General features: G+C 40.7%; 1 protein-coding gene across 1 annotated transcript; it reads right to left on the bottom strand.

The window, feature by feature from the left end:
- Window positions 1–8,811: 8,811 nt before the first annotated feature.
- Window positions 8,812–21,006, bottom strand: ZNF639 (zinc finger protein 639). Its single transcript, XM_015131569.3, has 6 exons — window positions 20,449–21,006; window positions 16,297–16,369; window positions 15,580–15,648; window positions 14,192–14,302; window positions 10,725–10,859; window positions 8,812–10,579 (listed from the first exon to the last, which is right to left on the bottom strand). Exons 3-6 carry the CDS (start codon window positions 15,635–15,637, stop codon window positions 9,426–9,428), a joined length of 1,458 nt encoding a protein of 485 aa, XP_014987055.1. The 5' UTR covers window positions 15,638–15,648; window positions 16,297–16,369; window positions 20,449–21,006; the 3' UTR covers window positions 8,812–9,425.
- Between the last annotated feature and the right edge of the window lie 771 nt (window positions 21,007–21,777).

The following is a 21,777-nucleotide window of genomic DNA, read 5'->3' as shown; positions in this document are numbered from 1 at the left end:
AAATTTAAAAATTGTATGATATTGTTGGTAAGCCTGTGAGGAAACATGATCTTGCTGATGGGAGTATAAACTTTAGTCATTCTGCATATATTTTGGAAGTACTGAATCACAAGTATATAAAAAACTTACAAAAATGTGTATGGTAGGTAGCGTTATACATAAAGCAAATACTTAGATACATGAAAGTCAATTTGATATTTAACGAACTTGTAGTTCAGAAAGGTGACAGTTTCCTGCATTATATGGTAAATCTCTTTGAAGTCAAGAACCGTAGTTTATCTTTGTATCCCTGAGCACTTGGCTTGCTGGTAGATATACCATAGCTGCTGTTGGTTAAATAGAAGCATAGTAAAATAGTTTTTGGGTTTTTTTTTTGAGGAATCCCGCTCAGTCGCCCAGGCTGGAGTGCAATGGCGCGATCTCGGCTCACTGCAACCCCCACCTCCCAGATTCAAGCGATTCTCCTGCCTCAGCCTCCCGAGTAGCTGGGATTACAGGCATCCACCACCAATGCTTGGCTAATTTTTTATTTTTGTAGAGACAGGGTTTCACCGTGTTGGCCGGGCTGGTCTCGAACTCCTGACCTCAGGTGATCCACCTGCCTCGGCCTCCCAAAGTGCTGGAATTACAGGCATGAGCCACCGCGCCCAACCCGTAAAATAGAAGTTTTTAAGGTCAAAAAAAAAAAAAATTTTTTTTTAAGGAAGGGGGTGTCCAATCTTTTGGCTTCCCTGGGCCACACTGGAAGAAGTATTGTCTTGTGTTACACATAAAATACACTAACGATAGCTGATGAGCTTCAAAACAAAACAAAACAAAAAATTGCAAATAAAACTCACAACGTTTTAAGAAAGTTTACAAATTTGTATTGGGCTGTGGGTTGGACAAGCTTGTTTTAAGGAGTTGCAGAACCCATGGACTATTTAAGAAAAACTTAGTAACATTACATCTACTGTTTGTGATCATAGTCACACAATTTATAGCTACTGAACAGGGATTACAAATCAGAGTCACATGCTTTTGTCCTTTATTTTTTAATATGTTATTTTCTCTAAGTGTTTGGTATAACATTCCATGAAAAACACAGGGCACATTTTAACTTTAAAGAAAATTCTTTGAAGAGTGGTTGGGAGTTTGTCATGTTCATTCTACCTTAAAAAGCATTTGACTAATGATGTTAGAAGATCATTTTTCTCAAATATAAATAAGTTTAATCTGGAATTCTATATTCTCCAATTTCAGTCATTCATGTATCATCTACCCAATGTTTTCCATATCCATGTATGACTATTATTTACTTCATATTTTTCAGCAATTTGTTTTTCTTACAAAGTTGATTTTTTCCTAAATTAGCCGGGTGTGGTGGCGGGCACCTGTAGTCCCAGCTACTCAGGAGGCTGAGGCAGGAGAATGGCATGAACCTGGGAGGCAGAGCTTGCAGTGAGCCGAGATCGCACCACTGCACTCCAGCCTGGAGGACAGAGTGAGACTCTGTATCAAAAAAAAAAAAAAAAAAAAAAGTTAATTTTTTCCTAAGTAAAAATATTCATGAATCAAAGTGTTGTGCCAATGAAATTTTATACCACACAATTTACAACCACATACCATATACAATTATTATTATTTTATTATTACTATTATTATTAGAGATAGGATCTCACTTTGTCTGCCCAGGCTGAAGTGCGGTGGCACGATCAATAATAGCTCACTGCCGCCTTGAACTCCTGAGCTCAAGCAATCCTCTCACCTCAGCCTCCCAAGTAGGTGGGACTACAGGCACACACGACCATGCCTGGCTAATTTTATTTTAAATTTTTGTATAGTTGGGATCTCACTATGTTGCCCAGGCTGGCCTCAGGCGATCCTCCTGCCTTGGCCTCCCAAAGAGCTGGGATTATAGGAGTGAGCCCCCACACCCAGACACAATTATTTTTATATGTTTTTCACTTTATGAGTCTAGACTGTATCTCTAAGGTTCATCACAGATCTAACATTGTGTCATTCTAGGTTCGGTCCTTCTACTTCAGCATCTTAGTTGCTCACTAACAATGGATGAATGCTATAAGGAATTTAACCAGAATATTGTAACTATAAAGAAGTTATTAAGAGGTGTGCCATAATGTTCTGCTTAAAATCTAAAATAGACACATTCAAAATTTACAAATTCAGCACAAACTGATGCCAGGCAGGTATATATAAAATATCTGCAGGGTATACAAGCAAGTGATGTGGGTATGGCATGAAGGGAGTAACTTATTTTAAGAGTTTGGAGAACAGATGGAAGGAAGAATCAAAACAAATCTACTCTATCTTAGTCAATATAGGCTACTATAACAATGTACCATAGACTGAGTGGCTTATAAACAACAGAAATTTCTCACAGTTCTGGAGGCTGGAAGTCTGAGATCAAGGTGCTAGTATGGTTAGGTTCTGGTGAGGCTCTCTAACCAGATTGCAGACTGACTTCTCATTGTATCCTCACATGGAAAAAGGGTGAGCGCTCTCTGGGGTCCCTTTTATAAGGGCACTAATCCCATTCGTGAGGGCTCCACTTTCATGACCTAATCATATACCAAAGGCCCCATCTTCTAATACCATCACACTGGGGATTAGGATTTGAACATATGAATTTTGAGGGGGACACGTTTAGTTCATGGCAACTTACCTTGTTAGTTGGGAAAACTTTAATCTTTTGAAACTTTCTGAAAACCCAAGTAAGATGAGTTGTAAAGATAACAGTAATCAGCCATAGAATATAATTGCAGAAATATGTATTTAAAAAAAGATGAATAAGGCCGGGAGTGGTGGCTCATGACTGTAATCCCAGCACTTTGGGAGGCTGAGGCAGGTGGACTGCTTGAGCCCAGGAGTTTGAGATCTGCCTGGGCCTCTCTTATAAAAGAAAAAGAAAAACAGAAAAAGACAAATAATGCCATTGTGGACATAACCACAAATGAACAGGGTAGGCAGGAAACATGGGAATTCTGTATGCTCAAATTTTAGCCAACCAAAATCCAGAACAGCATGGTGAATAGCTTTAAAAAGAAACAAAAAATTACCCACCAGAAATTACATTTGCTGAATATGATTCCAATTTCTGATTTCAGCTTTACTTTGAAAAGTAAAGGTGAAAATATCAGTAATTCAACTGCAGGATTTTTCAGTAGTGGATACACTCTCCAGACAAGATATTAAAAACTAGAAAATTTTGAGTTTTCATTCAAAATATGTACTATTCATTACATTTTTGGAATGTCATTCATTCAGCTCAATATTTCTAGCAAGGGGAAAAAAGATGTCAGGTTAGATTCATTTGCCTATTTAAAAACAACAAAGAACACACTTTTAAATGTTCTGTTAATTTCTTTTAAAACTCTCTAAATAATCACCCTTCATAAAGTATGGGAATAAGATTAGTAGATACTACAATATTCTTTTCCAGCAATGTAAGAAAATTTCTTTTTGGAATGAATAAATTACTCTTCACAAATTTATTTTGGGTTCAGATAGCTACCACTTTAGCACCAAAGTTACTAAAGAGAATTAACTTAATAAGGAATTGGTGGTGACTGATGCTTTAGTATGGAAATTCATTATCCAGAAAATTATTTTTCAAATCACTAGTACAAAGTAAATTCCTAACAACTCTAATAGTCTTAAAATCTTAGTTTTTAAACTTACAAATTGGACATATAACTTTATATAAACGGTAAACTATATGTGAAAACTTTTAGCTTTGCGAATTTGTTTTAAACCATGAATGTACACCATTTCTTAGATGTGAATGTTGTCTTAAAAGATTAATTTATGGAAAGCCAAATTAACATAAGGAATATATGTAATCCCATAAACTCAGTGCCATAATAAAAATTCTCTTCTGACAACTCTATCTTTAGTCAACAGTAATGAGGTTAAAAGTTATAGGCAAGGGAATATATATCCCAAAATTTGTTTTATTTATTGGGATGAAACTGTTAATTGTATGATATACCTGACTAACACAATTGGCTTCTCCACTGGGTTTAACAGGTGATCTTAAGTATTTATTTTCACTTAAATTCTTTTTTTTTTTTCGGAGACGGAGTCTTGCTCTGTCACCCAGGCTGGAGTGCAGTGGTGCAATCTCGGCTCACTTCAACCTCTGCCTCAGGGTTCAAGCAATTCTCTGCCTCAGCCTCCCGAGTAGCTGGGATTACAGGTGCCCACCACCACGCCCAGCTAATTTTTGTAGTTTTAGTAGAGACAGGGGTTCACCATCTTGGCCAGGCTGGTCTTGAACTCCTGACCTCGTGATCCACCCACCTTGGACTCCTAAAGTGCTGAGATTACAGGCGTGAGCCATCGTGTGCATCCAACCTCACTTAAATTCTTAATGAATATTGATATTTTGGTAAGCCAATCTACTTCCCAAGAAGATTGTGGCCATTTGATTTTTTTTAGCTCTTTCAAATTTATATAACATATGTTTTTGTTTTTTTCTTTTGAGACAGAGTTTCACTCTTGTCACCCATGCAATGGCACGATCTTGGCTCACTGCAAACTCTGCCTCCCGGGTTCAAGCAATTCTCCTGTCTCAGCCTCCCAAGTAGCTGGCATTACAGGTGCTAACCACCACACCTGGTGAACAACCCACTAGATCTGTATAAGTCTATCCTGTAGTCCTTTCGGCCATTTGATAGAAATTGAACAGGGAGTCAGAAACTGGGAATCAGAGTTTCCAAGTTCTTGCTCACCCCATGACCTTGGAGAGATGTTTGTCCTTTTAAGAATCTGTTTCCTCATCTGGAAACAAAGTTAAATTTTGTTGTCGTTTTTTTAGTAGAGTACGGGTTTCACCATGTTGGCCAGGCTGGTCTCGAACTACTGACCTCAGGTGATCCGTCCGCCTCGACCTCCCAAGGTGCTGAGATTACAGGCATGAGCCATCGCACCCAGCCAACACATGGTCTTTTTAGGCATTAAAATTCCATTAAAAAATTAACACAGCAGCTTGGAAAATATACTAAGTCTCTTGTAAAAGGTAGTAAGACATACAAGAAAAGTGAAAAAGTGCCAGGATTAAGTAATTCAATGCTTTGTAACTCAGATTTAAGAATTTGGATTAGTGCTAGTCTATTAAAAAAAAAAAAAGCCTGCAACAATTCAGCAAACAATGGATTAGAGAAACTATGAAATTGACAAACAATATGCAATTCAGAGAAATGTAAGAAAGGTGATTTAAAACGGTAAAACTGGCAAATTTACAAGCAGGAAGAGGCTTTTTAGTGAACAACCATTTTCAATTTCTGGAATACAGGGAAATGTTTTGGAATTTCAAAATAACTCATTGTAAGATGAAGATTTAAAACAGCAAGAAAAACAATAATGACCTGTCACTACTGTTCACTGCTGCCCAGAACCTTCTACTGAAGTGTTAATAAACATCATCAGTCATGTAATCTCAGACTTGAATTGTGGTGCAAGTCACAAGAATACAGTGAAAATGTCTCTGAAGTTAAAAACTACAACAACAAAAGTAGGAGTGTTAATTTTTTTAGGTAGGTTTGTTTTTCTGAAGTTCATTAAAAGACTGGCTGGGCACGGTGGTTCATACCTGTAATCCCAGCACTTTGGGAGGCCGAGGTGGGTGGATCACAAGGTCAGGAGTTCAAGACCAGCCTGGCCAAGATGGTGAAACCCCATCTCTACTAAAAATACAAAAATTAGCTGGGTGTAGTGGTAGATGCCTGTAATCCCAGCTACTCGGGAGGCTGCGGCAGAATTGCTTAAACCCGGGAGGTGGAGGTTGCAGTGAGCCGAGATCACGTCACTGCATTCTAGCCTGGGTGACAGAGGGAGGCTCCATCTCAAAAAATAATAATAATAAATAAATAAAGACCAACTACTTCAAGCAATTTATGGTCAATCATTGATTTAAAAACGGCCAAGGCAAAAAGGTTTTGTGGGACAAACTGTCATTGGGATAGGTCCTTAAGCTGCAGATTCATCAAAAAGTACAAAATTATGCTGGACACGGTGGCTCACGCCTCTAATCCTAGCATTTTAGGAGATCCAGGTGGGCAGATCACAAGAGGTCAGGAGTTCAAGACCAGCCTGGTCAACATGGTGAAATCCCATGTCTACTAAAAACACAAAAATTAGCTGGGCGTGGTGGCACACGCCTGTAATCCTAGCTACTTGGGAGGCTAAGGCAGGAGAACTGCTTGAACCTGGGAGGTGGAGGTTGCCGTGAGCCAAGATCACGCCACTGCACTCCAGCCTGGGCGACAGAGCAAGACTCTGTCTCAAAAAAAATAAATAAAGTACAAAATTTGATGGTTCTGAAACTTGGATTTATGTCTCTTTGAGTAGCTGCATTGCAATCTTTTCTTTTCTTCTCTTTTCTTTTTGAGATGGAGTCACCCAGGCTGGAGTACAGTGGCACGATCTTGGTTCACTGCAAGCTCTGCCTCCCAAGTTCACGCCATTCTCCTGCCTCAGCCTCCCAAGCAGCTGGGACTACAGGTACCCGCCACCACGCCCGGCTAATTTTTTTGTATTTTTAGTAGAGATGGGGTTTCACTGTATTAGCCAGGGCGGTCTGGATCTCCTGACCTCGTGATCTAAAGTGCTGGGATTACAGGCATGAGCCACCACGCCCGGCCCACATTCTTTTCAATTACTAACACTTGATCAAAATGTAAAGCAGCAAATAGATTTTAAAAAAACAAACAAACCAAGACATTACTTAAGGTGTTTTTCTGAAAATCTAATTCCTGGAGCTAGATGTATAAAAAGCATAAAAACAAAATTATCAAGAACTAGGTTAATTGTTAGGTAGTCACAAAAAACATCCGAGGGACAAAGGTTAGGTTTATGTAGCATAGTGTAATGGAACCATCACTAGACTGTAAACCAGATAACCTGGATCCCACTCCCATATGCCATAACTGGTTATATGTAATTGGCCTCATAGTGACCTACATTTCTATTTCTGCAAGAAACTTAGAAAACTAGAGGCTTTAGACCAGATGCTTTCTAAGGTTATCTTACAATTTAAACTGTTACACTTTTAAGTCTTATGAGAAACATTTGTATCAGCCCTAACAGGAATGTTATAATTAGATGGAATGTGAGTTGTTAGGAACAGGTATGCACATACAACAAAATAGTCGGGATAAAAATAATACCTTCTCCCATCCTGGCTGACACGGTGAAACCCCGTCTCTACTAAAAAAATACAAAAAACTAGCCGGGCGAGGTGGCGGGCGCCTGTAATCCCAGCTACTTGGGAGGCTGAGGCAGGAGAATGGCGTGAACCCGGGAGGCGGAGCTTGCAGTGAGCTGAGATCCCGCCACTGCACTCCAGCCTGGGCGGCAGAGCGAGACTCCGTCTCAAAAAAAAAAAAAAAAAAAAAAAATAATAATAATAATAATAATACCTTCTAAGAATACTTGCAGCCACCATTGTCAAAACAGACTAAATTCTTGAAGTAGGAAAACCATTGGTCACAAATTGATCTTCCACTTGTATCAATAAACCTAAAAAATAGTATTGTTAGCAGTGCTTGTTAAATTTGAGAGCAATGATACACATAATTCTGTCTTCTTTGTACTGCTGTTTCAGACTCTGCTACTGAATTATGTTCCCTCCCAAATTCATATGTTGAAGTCTTAAACCTCAGCACCTTAGAATATGACGTTATTTGAAGATCAGTTCTTCAAGTTAAAAAGATGTTGGGAGGGGCCGTAATCCAATATGACTGGAGTCCTTATAAAAAGAGGAAATTTGGCCCAGCACGGTGGCTCATGCCTGTAATCCTAGCACTCTGGAAGGCTGAGGGGGATGGATCACCTGAAGTCAGGAATTTGAAACCAGCCTGACCAATGCGGTGAAACCCCGTCTCTACTAAAAATACAAAATTAGCCCAGCTGGCGCCTGTAATCCCAGTTACTCGGGAAGCTGAGGCAGAAGAATCACTTGAACCCGGGAGGCGGAGGTTGCAATGAGCTGGGATTGCACCACTGTACTCCAGCCTGGGTGACAAGAGTGAAATTCCATCTCAAAAAATTAAAAAAGAAAAAAAAAAGGGGGGGAAATTTGGGGACAGACTCGCACACAGGGAGAACACCATGTTAACATGAGGCTATCCATCTACAAGCCAAGGACAGACCTGAAACAGATCCTTCCCCTACAACCCTCAGAAGGAACCAACTCTGCCAGTAACTCCATTTTGAAAGTCTGGCCTCCACAACTGAGAGACCATAAATTTCTGCTAGGCAACTCAGTTCGTAGTAATTTGTTATGGCAGCCATGGGAACTAATATCGATGCTAATTTACCATTTTATTGACAAACAAATATTGTTAAGCTATACATTTTCATGCCAGCAACCCATATCTCCCAGATCTTCCTAACTTTACATTAAATACTTCAGTGGGTTTTCTGTCAATAAACAATTTGACGTCAGAGATTTGGGCAAGAGTCAGCATAATGGCTCATGCCTATAATCCCAGTGATTTGGAAGGCCAAGGTGGGAGGACTGCTTGAGTCCAGGAGCTTGAGACTGGCCTGGGCAACATAGTGAGATCTCATATCTATAAGAAATTTAAAAACAGCAGGCATGGTGCCACATGCCTGTAGTCCTAGCTATGCAGGAGGCTGAAGTGGGAGGATTGCTTGAGCCTGGGAGACTACTGCCTGGGAGCTGTGATCAACCACTGCACTCCATCCTAGACAACAGAACGAGACCGCCTCTAAGGAAAAAAATATTAAGTCTGTGCATGAATTTATGGTTCCTCAACAGAAAATGAAACATCAAGTTATGAATGAGTTATGATAGTTATTTATTATTGTGTAAGCCCTTATTAGTTCCTCCCTCATCCCATCTTAAAATATTCAACAATAGACGGGGGCTCAAAAAAATTTTTTTTAAAAAACAGACTGCCATGAAAACCAAATCTTTTCTTCCTGTAATAACAGTGGCTTCCTAGTGTTATTTCTTATTAATGAGAGTATCCGTGGACTTAATTGTATATTGCATTTTAGTTCTAGTCGTGTAATAATTTAATGACTTCATACACAAAAAAACTAATATTGTCTTGAGTTTTAAAAAGAAAAAGTTACTAGCACCCACGGTTAAGGAAGAAAAACTGCAGCTCATTTCAATACATTTGTTTCTTTTCAATTCATGAAATCGAGCACATGCAAGAAACAGGATGACAGTCACCAGGAGTGGTTAAAACTACAAACTATCACGCAATTGAAAATACCACATTAAAGATATATTTATATACTGAAAATGGAGGAATGCCAATAAAATTTTATAATTTACAAAAGTTACCTGTTAAAGGCAAATTTCATAAGTTGTATTTACAATCATCCATTTAATCATCCCCAAAAAAAGGCTGAATTTATTATTTTAAACTTTCTGTAAGTTAGAATAATCAAGTTGTCTCATGGACTGGAAGGTGGCTTATTAATTCCCTTTCGTTTCCAAACCTCATCAAGCAGTCACTACATTTATGAGGTAAGTCAGCTGAGTGCTTGAAATCTAGATGAATTTTAAGATCTTCAATTTGTCCTGTTGAATATTCACAATATTGACATAAATAAATCCCTTCAGATAAATGTGAATTTAAATGCTTGCAATATTCTAGCATACTTGAAAAGCCTTTCCCACAGTCATCACAAACATGAGGAAAAATTTTAGTATGTTCAATAGCAACATGCCTGTTAACATTCGTATGAAGTCTACTCCGAAAACCACATACTTGACATACAAAGAAATTTTTACATTTGTCAAAGGTAATTTTGCTTAAGAGGCTATACTGTCCATGTTCTCCATTGTTATACTTATCACTTAACTCTATTAATTTACATGCATGCTCATTTACCACATGGCTATGCAAGTCTTCTGGATCATTAGTTTCATGTTCACAGAACTGACACAAGTACTGTTCATCACAGCTATGCTCCTGGAAATGTAGGTAGAGTTCACTGCTTGAGGAGAACTGTACATCACACTGTTCACACCAATAGAGGTGATCACTAAAATGGGTGTCTGCAATGTGCTGGCTGAGGTTCTCAAAAATTACTGTCTTATAATCACAGTATTTACAAATGTAGGGATCCTCTTCATGTAGCTTGGCATGTTCTATCAGAAGCATATTGGTAGAGAAACTTTCCTTGCACACTCGACACACATTTGAATCAGTACGTTTATGCTTCAGGATCATATGCTGCTTTAAGTCAGAAAAATATTTGCTGTTAAACTCACAAAGTTCACATTTATAGAGGCCACTGCTATTAGCTCTCAGTAAAGGCCATTTCTGCTGGGCAGTCACATTCAAAGCTTGGCTCTTGTCAAGAATTTTACAAAGTTTAGCTGGTGGTTCTTCATCAGTTTGGTCTTGGAGACTCTCAGAGGAATTGTTTTCTGTCTCTATATCATAATCCTCAGAAATCGCATGCACTTCTACAGCAATTGGAACATCTTCAGCAGTGTGAACTTCTATAGGACTCTCCTCTTGGGTTTGCTGGTTGACTGATTCAGGTGAGTCACACTCTTCATCACAAATTTCAATATCAGCAGATTTTTCTGAAGAATAAAACAAACTTATTATATGACTATAACTAAATAAGATCTGTGAAATACAACTGGGCAAAAAGAAATTTATTGCATGCACTTTTTTTAAAATTCACCAATACAAAATGTATCAATGCTATTAATTGGTTCCCCCAACCTGTAGAAAAGGCAGTGTGGTCTAGAATTCTAAGTACAGGACTGGGAACCAGGTAGTTCTGATTTCTGTTTCTGGCCTTGATTCCATCTGCAAATTTTGGCAAGTCATTTGATGTCTCGGTATCAGAATCATCATCTGTAAAAAGGAATTTGGAAGAATACTTATTATTTATATAATCAAAGCATTAATTATAGAACGAAGCATCAATTTTTAAATACAATTTTGAATTCCAACAGGAACTAAGACTTGGATTTAGTCACAAAAAGAAAATTATCTATATACCTCAGACACAGAAAATCTGCTCAAACAAGCAAATGCTTTAGAATTGATGCCCCATTTGAACTAGGTTACACTTTTTGAAGTTTCTTAGGATTTTAAGTTTAAATTACTGAGTTTCAGTAAGTCTTTATACCCGCAGGTCAGCGCCAGTGTTTCAAAGGTAGCACGGGGAAACTGAAATACAGGTTAATAGAGAAAATTGGGCTTCAATATTTTGCGAGGGAGCAAGTTTTGCTCTGTCTACCAAGGCTGGAGTACAGTGGCATGATTGTGCCTCACTCACTGAAGCCTCAAACTCCTGGGCTCAAGTGACCCTTCAGCCTCAGCCTCCTGAGTAGCTAGGACTATGGGCATGCACCACCAAGCCTGGGTAATTCTTGTTTTTTTGAGATGGGGTCTTGCTATGTTGTCCAGCCTGGTCTTGAACTCCTGGCCTCAAGTGATCCTCCCACCTTGGCCTCCCAAAGACCTGGGATTATAGGCATGAGCCACCACACCCAGCCCATCCATCATGTTTTCTTAAAATAGACTTTATTTTTTACAATAGTTTTAGAATTACAGAAAAATCTGAGAGGATAGTATGGAGAGGTCCCATGTATCCCAGTTTCTCCACTACTGACATCTAACATTAGTATGGCACATTTGTTAAAATTAATGACCAATACTGGTATCTTATTAATAAAGCCATCTAGATGTCCTTAGTTTTTAACCTAATATCCCTTTTCTGTTCCAGGATACCACATTCCATTAAGGTGCCATGTCTCTCTAGACTATTGTTGGCTATGGCAGTTTCTCACTCCTTGAGGAGTACTACTCAGGTATTCTATAGGATGCCTTGCTAATGGAATTTGTTGCTTTCTTTTTTTTAAATGATTAGGCTGGAATTACGGGTTACTGGGAGATAGACCAGAGGTGAATTGCCATTTTCATCACTTCTTATTAAGGGTACATACTATCAATATGATTTATGGTTGTTGATGTTGATCTTGATCACCTGCCTTAAGTATTTATCAGGTTTCAACACTGTAAAGTTGTCCTTTTTTTTTTTTTTTTTTTTTTTTTGAGATAGAGTTTTGCTCTTGTTGCCCAGGCTGGAGTGCAATGGCGTGATCTCAGGTCACCGCAACCTCCGCCTCCCAGGTTCAAGCAATTCTCCTGCCTCAGCCTCCCGAGCAGCTGGGATTACATGCATGCACCACTACGCCTGGCTAATTTTGTATTTTTAGTAGAGACGGGGTTTCTCCATGTTAAGGCTGGTCTCGAACTCCTGACCTCAGGTGATCCGCCCACCTCCGCCTCCCAAAGTGCTGGGATTACAGGCGTAAACCACCGTGCCTGGCCTAAAGTTGTGCTTTTATTTTCCATACCTTACCCTTTGTAAGAAGTCACTATGTGCAGTCCATGTTAAGGAGTACAGACTTACATTCCATCTCCTAAAGGGAGGAGTAGCTACATAAATAATCTGGAGTTTTATTGTTTCTTGGCCTTTTGGTTAAGTCTAATAATTTGGAATTTTTCTGCACAGATTTGCCTCTTCTCCTCTATTTAATAATTTATAACAGCATGAATTCATGGATATTTGATACTCTTGGTTATAATTTTTTGTCCTCAAATAGGTTTCAGTTTTGGCTACTGGGAGCTCTTTAAGTTGACTTGTGCTCCTTTAGCATGCCCCTGTCAAGTGCGTGTGTTTGGGTTTTTTTAAGTACTTTTCCTATTTTCCGGCACTACAAAATGCTCCAGGTTCATCTTGTATATTTCCTGCCCCAGACCTAGAATCAGCCATTTTTCCAAGGAGGCCTAGTTCTTTTCACTAAAGAATGGCATTAGAAACCAAGACCTGGGCACTCAATGTGCTCATGCTCACTGCTTCTGGGTGTCATTTCTTTTAGGCCCTCTCAGCTAACAGAGCAAAAAGTGTGTGTGTGTACAGTACCATATATATATATATACACACACATATCTACAAGCATTCTGTATGTAGCCATCTGAATCTATAGTAAGCTAAACATGAATTCATACTGATGTCTCCAACTCTACATGATTTTTGTAATTTGTATTTCTGTGCCTGTAACGGGAGCTCAAGGGAACTGGGACAATCTGGTTGCAGAAGTTGTTTAAGTGCAAGTTGTAAATTGTTATCGTTCACCAATGCTCTAGAACAGAGGAGCCAATAGAAGATCCAAGATTGAAAAATACCAAATCAACCTCTGTTCTTTTCTTCCACACTATGTGGTATAGCTGAGTAGAACTGTGTCTAACAGTATTCTTAACCTTTCAAGATAAATACTCCCAACTCTGAGTCACACCTGCTTTGCCACCAATTCCTAACCAACTAAAGTGGATTTAGGACTGAGAGCCGTGGCTCAGCACTCTGTGAGGCCAACATGGGAGGACTGCTTGACGCCAGGAGTTCAAGACCAGCCTGGGCAACACAGCAAGACCCTGTCTTTACAAAAAAATTTTAAAAATTAGCCAGGCATCGTTGTGCATGCCTGTAGTCCCAGCTACTCAAAAGGCTGAGTGGGAGGAATGCTTTAGTTCAAGAGGTCAAGAATGCAGTGAGCCATAATCCATGGAGTGAGACTTGTCTGCATGGGTGACAGAATGAAGACTGTCTCCCCGCAACCCTACTCCCTTCAAAAAAATGGACTTACGAGAGTACACTTTTTTATTTATATATCAGAAATAATGTGAAAAGTTAAAATTATAGCCGGGCATAGTGGCTCACGCCTGTAATCCCAGCACTTTGGGAGTCTAAGGCTGGCAGTTCATGAGGTCAGGAATTTGAGACCAGCCTGACCAACATGGTGAAACCCTGTTTCTACTAAAAATACAAAAATGAGCTGAGTGTGGTGGCGCGCTCCTGTAACCCCAGCTACTCAGGAGACTGAGGCAGGAGAAGCGCTTGAACCCGGGAGGCAGAGGTTGCAGTGAGCCGAGATCACGCTGCTGCACTCCAGCCTGGGTGACAAAGTGAGACTCCATCTCAAAAAAAAAAAAAAAGGAAGAATTAAAATTACTTGCTTTCTTAAAAAAATACAACTTTGCTTTCTTACATTGTAACAAATTTCAAAGACTTGTCTGTTTTGAAATCATCAATCCACATTTTAGCCACATTTTCAAGTAAGGAATAAAAAATGTAAAAGCAGTTTAAAGAAACATATTTTCAAAAATATTAGATATACCTTTGTTGTCAAAATATTTTAAATCTGGCTGTCTCATAGAACAGACACTGTAACAATGATCAGAGAAAATTCCATTGAATCCATCTGCAATTCTGCTTATTCCAGAGGAATCTGAACATAAAACAAAATGAAAAATATTTCAAGCACAGTAAACATACACATTTAATGAGAAACTTCCCGTTATCTAACATACACAGATGTTCTTAATGTTACAGTATCTGTAATGAAAATACTATATATTTTCAACTTTTAAAGCTTTTATATTTCAGATCTGATACTGACATTAGACTTTGAAAGAACCACAAATTACATACTTTAAAACGTAACAACTTTGAAATACACAAGGATACATTTGTTTTATACTCAGAATCACACAAAATAAAAATATATGATAAACACTGTATTAACTGCACAAAACAGTGAAATAAACACCAGGAAGGTGTGCCATGTCATGCACAGAAAGGTTATTACATAGGGGAAATGCTGAGGACCACTTAGGGCTTCTGAATATAGTCATTTCAAGTCTTGTATAAGAAGGGCCAGTAAGCAGTATACTAGGATTAATTTCTTCAGAAATGAAGAATGTGTAGGCTGGGTAGACTAATAGGTAAGACTGAGATGGTCCCAAGTAAATGTATACGAGGTGTATGAGAGACGGCCACAAAGACCCCTTTTCTTATACTGCCAACACAGCAGAGCCAACCTCAATCAAAGGATCTAAAATTACACAGTCATCCAGCCTGGCCAGCATGGTGAAACCCCATCTCTACTTTAAAAATACAAAAAATTAGCTGGGTGCGGTGGTACACGCCTGTAATCCCAGCTACTTGGGAGGCTGAGGCAGGAGAATCACTTGAACCCAGGAGGCAGAGGTTGCAGTGAGCTGACATCATGCCACTGCACTCCAGCCTGGGCTATAGAATGAGACAATGTCTAAAAAAAATAAATAAATAAAATTACACATTCAGAATGAATGAAAGTTTACATTTCCAAAAGTAATAGAGAGGATAAAGTCTTTTTTCCCCAATAATGTAAAATATTTTCTACTAAGGTTGTCATTACTGTGTCTTAAGCACAGCTTAGGAATCAGACATGCAAATCCCAATTATGCTATATAAGTAAATAACCTTGGCTATCTAATTTTAAGTATTTATAACCCATAGAGTTGTGAGGAATAAAATAATGTCTGTAAAGTTCTTATGTGTGCCTAGCACATGGCAGACAATAAGGAATATATATTCAGAGAATGTATTTAAACCGTTCTTTTACCTAAAAATTGACCCAGATACTTAAGTCTTATCTGATCACTCAGGAGAAAATGGATGAGAATATAATTTTGTGGGAATTAATCCATACCCAACTTCAAAATAAATTAATTACATGCTGACCTGAATAACGAGAAGGGTGTAGAGTCTTCCTTTTTCTTTTTTTAGGATACTCATTCATATCTTTTCAATCTAAAAAATGAAAAAAAAATTAACAAATATGTTACAAATAACAACTGTTAATGCCATTATAAAAATTCTAACTGAAGAATTTACTGGCAATAACAAATTTGTGAGCCACTTGAAAATCTATGGTATAACAAAAATGTTAAACAATGCCTCTGTTTGTATTTCAGATTGCTTTCCAATCAGGTTTCAAGGCAGAAACTGATTTCTGTTTTCTTTCTTACAGAGGTTAAAAAATTCTTTTTCAAATGTTGATATAAATTGTGAGAACTGGATAATTACAATAAATCAAATGCTTAAGTCATTTTGTGTATATATAAAAAAAGAAACATTGTGCCTATGGCACCACATTAGGAGTTTTATAGGCACAATTCCTACCATTGGAAATATTTTCACGTAGTTTTCAAGCTAAAGGTGGAGACATTTCCTTTAAAAAAAAAATATCATCACAAATATGTACCGGCCTCCTGGCTTCCAGAAAAAAGTACTCATCACATAGATCAGAATATAAATAATTTTTAAGAAAAAAATCATTTTCCTATTTATGAGGTCACATTCAACGTTCCACTGAGAACACAACAGGTGCAGCAACCATTGTCCAATTAAATTCTCATTAACTTATAAAATTAATTAGTTTCAATACAGTCCACTTACTTGGTGTAATTCTTACTACTGGAGTGAGGAAAAATGAATTATAATAAGTTTCTGTAGATGGTAAAAAAAATGCCTGTAAGTAAAACATGAAAGAAGTTAGTAAGCAAAAAATATAGGTCATTTCTGGTACTGCATAATACAATGGTACCAGATCTTTAATCAACTGGAAAGTTATACAGAACTAATTAAGATACACTATTTTGAAAATAATGTACTACATACTAAAAACTATATATTGATAAATGTGATTATATGTAAATTTCCACATTTCTTTGAAATGATTCACATTCTACAGTTTTTTTTTGAGACAGTCTCACAACTGACCTATAGTTAAATCTTTTGATACCAAAATAAAAATATGAATCTGAATTTATTCATCCATAAGGAAAGCAAGCATAATGAAAGCAAATCAAATTATAAACTTTTTTTTTGTTTTTGAGATGGAGTTTTGCTCTTGTCACCCAGGCTGGAGTGCAATGGTTCGAGCTCAGCTCACTGCAACCTCAGCCTCCTGGGTTCAAGCGATTCTCCTGCCTCAGTCTCCCAAGTAGCTGGGATTACAGGCGCGTGGCACCACACGGGGCTAATTTTCGTATTTTTAGCAGAGATGGGGTTTCACCATGTTGGCCAGGCTGGTCTCAAACTCGTGACCTCAGGTGATCCGCCCACTTCGGCCTCCCAAAGTGCTGGGATTACAGGTGTAAGTCACCTTGCCTGGCCCAAATTATAAACTTTAAACTGTTACAGTCCTTATAGATTATTTATTTAAGAAATAAAAGTGGCTGGGCACGGTGGCTCACGCATATAATTCCAGCACTTTGGGAGGCCGAGGTGGGTGGATCACCCCAGGTCAAGAGATCGAGACCAACCTGGCCAACATGGTGAAATCCTGTCTCTGCTAAAAATACAAAAATCAGCTGGGTGTGATGGTGCACACCTGCAATCCTAGTTACTCAAGAGGCTAAGGCAGGAGAATCGCTTGAACCCGGGAGGTGGAGGGCTGCAGTGAGCTGACATCACGCCACTGTACTCCAGCCTGGGTAACAGAGCAAGACTCCCTCTCAGAAACAAAAAACCAAAACAAAACAAAAAAAAAGAAAGTAAAAGTGATAATAATTTACTGACCACCAATTATGTACCAGGCTGTGAACATACTTTATCTCATTTAATCCTATGTAATCGTATGAGATGCACGTTTCACATCACCCTCTCAAAATCATTTACTTCCTGCTATTGATGAGGAAACTGAGGCACAGCAAAGTCAAAGCCAGACACTCAGTAAATGCTGGGGTTGGGATTTGAATAAAGGTTTACTCAATTTTACTTATCAATCTATTTATTTATTTGAAACAGAGTCTTGCTCTGTCACCCAGGCTGGAGTACAGTGATGCGATCTTGGCTCACTGCAACCTCTGCCTCCCCAGCTCAAGTGATTCTCCTGCTTCAGCCTCCTGAGTGGCTGGGATTACAGGCGCCCGCCAGCACACCCAGCTAATTTTTGTATTTTTAGTGGAGACGGGGGTTCACCATGTTAGCCAGGCTGGTCTTGAACTCCTGACCTCAAGTGATCTGCCCACCTCGGCCTCCCAAAGTGCTGGGATTACAGGAATGAGCCACCGCGCCGCCTATAATGCTCTTAACATCAAGGTGATACACAAGACAAGTGCTCTAGTTGAGGTGCACATACTATTTTTGCTGCTTTGCTAAGTTCTGGGTATAGCAGCACTAAACTGATAACAATACAGCAAGGAATAGTGCTTTTTCAGTTTATTAAGCATTTTCCTAACCCTTATTCTACTTCATCTTCAAAATGGTCCTGTGAGGTACATGGAGGAGTTACTAACAAACCCATTTACATTTTTACTGATATGGAAACAGCCTTAGTGAAAGTTAAGTCAACTAATAAGTGGGAGAACCAGAGATGAAATGCATGTACATCTTGCTTCCAGTTCTTAGCTACCAGGTGGGAGAAGGGAAAGGGAATACCCTAGAGAAACCGATAACCATGAAATGTACAGAAATGATACCAATATTTAAAATGCCTCACCTCGCCGGGCACGGTGGCTCACACCTGTAATCCCAGCACTTTGGGAGGCCGAAGTGGGCAGATCACCTGAGGTCGGGAGTTCAAGACTAGCATGACCAACATGGAGAAACCCCCTCTCGACTGAAAATACAAAATTAGCCGGGCATGGTGGCACATGCCTGTAATCCCAGCTACTTGGGAGACCGAGGCATGAGCATCGCTTGAACCCGGAAGGCGGAGGTGGTGGTGAGCCTAGATCACATTATTGTCCTCCAGCCTGGGCAACAAGAGCGAAATTCCATCTCAAAAAACAACAACAACAACAACAAAAAAACAAAACCAAAAAAACCCCAAAAATGCCTCACCTAACAATGTAAACAATTGTTCCTTGAGTAACCATCTCAATTCACTGCACTCAAAATTTTAAAAAAGAGCTATTACTATCTTTATATAATAAACTAAAATTTCAAGACTTATTAATACCTCTTTTGTACACTTCCAGAATTCATATAGCCCAAAGCTTCACACTTCACGTTCTAAATACTCTAAAAGTATCAGGGAGAACACTGAAAACCGTCAGACGAACATGTTAAGTAGTCTCTTGTTATTTCAGAATGTATCTCAAGTTCTTTAGAACTTGAAGAATAAAAGAAAAGAAAACCAAGCGTGGTATTAAAATTAACGTTGCAAGCTGGCCTGGATTCAGGCTGTTAGTTGAGAGGAGTAGGCACACGGATCAGGAACGGTTTGACTCCTACTTAGGGCGGAACAATATCCAAATGTCCATCGGACTTCCTTTCAGCACGATGGTGAGATGCCTATTCAAGATCAAAAATGCTAACCATCCTTCATTTTAGCAAACATTTTTATGTGCCTTTTGTGTGCATAACAGCCTTGAAAAAACTTAAGCTTTTTACTCAAGGACATCAGAAACATTTGCCCACTAGTCTTCTTAGCAGGAAGATTCTGAATCACAAGCAACTTATCACACAGTTCCCCCCTACCCCCGAAATACAAACGACATATGTAACACGTGTCACTGCAGGAAAATCAGAAAAATGTTTTAAAAACTTTATATCACCTAGAAACCAACATCTTTCCACCTGTCATTTTTTTCAACCAACAAGAATGTCTATGCACAAAATACAATACATACAACAGGTAGTCAGCAATTATCAAACAGATAAACATTTTAAAAGGCTTTTCATGCAATGTGTAATCTTTCTTCCTAATTGGCATAAGATGTCTTTACAGTAAATAACTCCATTTTTAACGAGTTTAAAAAGAGTTAAGCTTTCTTTTTCGTTCTCATTAAAATAAGTATACGCTTTAAATTGTAAAGAATGGAAACAAAACATGTTGCAGGAAAGCCTGAACTAGAATCCACTACACGTCCAACGTGGAGGCAGTCTTTACTGCAATACCACACGGTCACTCAATACTTGATTCGCTATTTTTCAGTCCGGCATAAATCTTTCTCTTTGCAAAAAAAAAAAAAAAAAAAAGTATAAACTGCTTCAAATTACTCGTTTCCCTAGGCAGTACTTAAAAACAAAACCAAAAAAGGGTTTCTAAGCACTGTAATGAGTGGAGCGACTCTGGGCTGGAGGCTTTGGGCGCCAGCATCGACGCCTGCTCTCCGCGGCTACAACTCTTTGCGCGAGCCCGGGGATTCGCCGCCGGAGGTCACGAAGCCGCCGGGCAGGGCCGCAGCGCCAGCGAGGACCGAGGGGCGTACCGAGCCCGGACGCAGCCAGACAAATGCCAGTCGGAAGCGCACGGCAGGAGTCCCCGGGACTTAGCTGCCTCCACCCCGGCGCCACGCACCAGCCTCGCCCGGGCCCAGAAGTCGGCGCCGAGACTCCCAAGCCCCGACCCCAAAGGTTCCGTAAAGACAACGGCAGTAGGGGGCCGAGGCGAGCCCGGCCAAGCCGTCCTGCGCAGGGGGTGGAACTGCCACCGGGATGGGGGAGGGGAACGCCATCCCGCCATATAACGAAGGCAGAGTTTCCGTGTAAAGGGAGCTCCAGTCTCTCCCGCCCTCTCCCGTTGGAAGATGCGCCCGCACGCCCGCGTCTCCTGGAGCAGTCCAGCGCCCGGCCCACCCGCTCCTCCCTCATACTCACCAGTCAGTCCCCCCGGGCCCGCCCGGCCGGCCCACGCGCAGCTCAGAAGCGGTGGCTGCCGAGGTGCCGGAGCGCGGGCGGAGGGGCCGCGCGGTCCTTCCCGCGGACGCACGGTGGCGGGCAGCGCTGCTCCGGCCCTAGCGCTCCCCCGGCCCTAGCGCTCCGGGACGCTGTGTTGGGCCCACCCCTCTCCCTCCCCGCGCGCTCCACGCCCTGCGCGCCGGGTCCCTGGCGTAGGCTCGGCGACCGCACTGCCTTGGCCGCCTCGGTCCGCGCCTGCGCCGCGCACCTCAGGGGCCCGCCGAGAGGGCGGGGAGGTGACGAGGTGAGGTGGGGGCAGGGAGCGGGCTGCGCCAACGCACCGCACACGCGGCCTGGGAGGGACCACCGACCCGCAGCCCCGGGGAACGCCCAGCGGCCCGCGCCCCCTGCCGGAGGCCTTGCGCCGCCGCAGTCTCCTTCTGGGCGGGGAAGAGCCCCTCCCGAGCCCCGAGGGTGAGCCCACTCTCTAGGATTGCTCCACGCCAGGCGGCCAGCGAATTTACCCCCGCCCGCCTCCAGCGCCCCCTCGAGCCCTGAGGAAGTGGGAGAAACGTGGCGCGCAGCGGCAACTTTCCCCGCGCTGCTCCTCAGGGGAAAGGACGCGAATGGTCTTGCCCAGGTTAGGCAAAGCAGATGGCATTTCACATCCCAAAGTGTGCCAGCAGCCTGTTGGGGACAAAAAGGCCGAGGACCGCGTCACGGTTTACTGAGGCCACACCAGAGAACCACCCAGGGCTGGGATGCTGCCCTCAGGGCAAGAGGGTGAAATCTGAAGACTGCGAGTCGGTGTTGGGTTTCACCCGATTCCTTGGCTCGAGAAATAGTGGAATGAATGAGGAGTTAAGGGGGACTGGACTCGACGATTTAAGTCCTTTCTCGACTTTGACTTGCTTTGAGCAGCTGTGGAAATGATTAAATTACGCGAGCATAAATAAATTTGTGAACATGGTTCCATAAATGATCTCTGTGCAAGTGTGGTGATATGTTTAATTCAATCCTTTTGATAATGAGTTGAGGTTTTTAGTCACATTTTACAAAATAGAAAAGTAAATGTGTGAGAAGCTAAAGACTGGGTCTTAATTCATTTTGGTAGCCTAAGCCCCTGAGGTTCAAACGGTTAAGAGGATGAGTGAGAGCCACGTGGATTATCAGGTACCCAAGGTCACGCGGATAGTGAGGACTGCAATGGTGTCTCTTTATTCATGTCCACTGCGTTTTCTGATAACCACATGCTAATCAACTGGAAAGTAATCGCTGGAAAGTAATCACAGACTTTGATCTCTTCAC

Source organism: Macaca mulatta, chromosome 2 (assembly GCF_049350105.2).
Source record: "Macaca mulatta isolate MMU2019108-1 chromosome 2, T2T-MMU8v2.0, whole genome shotgun sequence".
Classification (NCBI taxonomy): Eukaryota; Metazoa; Chordata; class Mammalia; order Primates; family Cercopithecidae; genus Macaca; species Macaca mulatta.
This window is presented reverse-complemented; position numbering and strand designations above follow the sequence as displayed.

Bases quoted from the DNA above. Each gene is read 5' to 3' on its own strand.
- ZNF639 (XM_015131569.3), bottom strand. From the start codon at position 15,637: ATGAATGAGTATCCTAAAAAAAGAAAAAGGAAGACTCTACACCCTTCT. The intron at 14,303-15,579 runs GTCAGCATGTAA...TTTTATGTTCAG, and splicing joins ACACCCTTCTCGTTATTCAG to ATTCCTCTGGAATAAGCAGA. The intron at 10,580-10,724 runs GTTGGGGGAACC...TTTATTCTTCAG, and splicing joins CCACACTGCCTTTTCTACAG to AAAAATCTGCTGATATTGAA.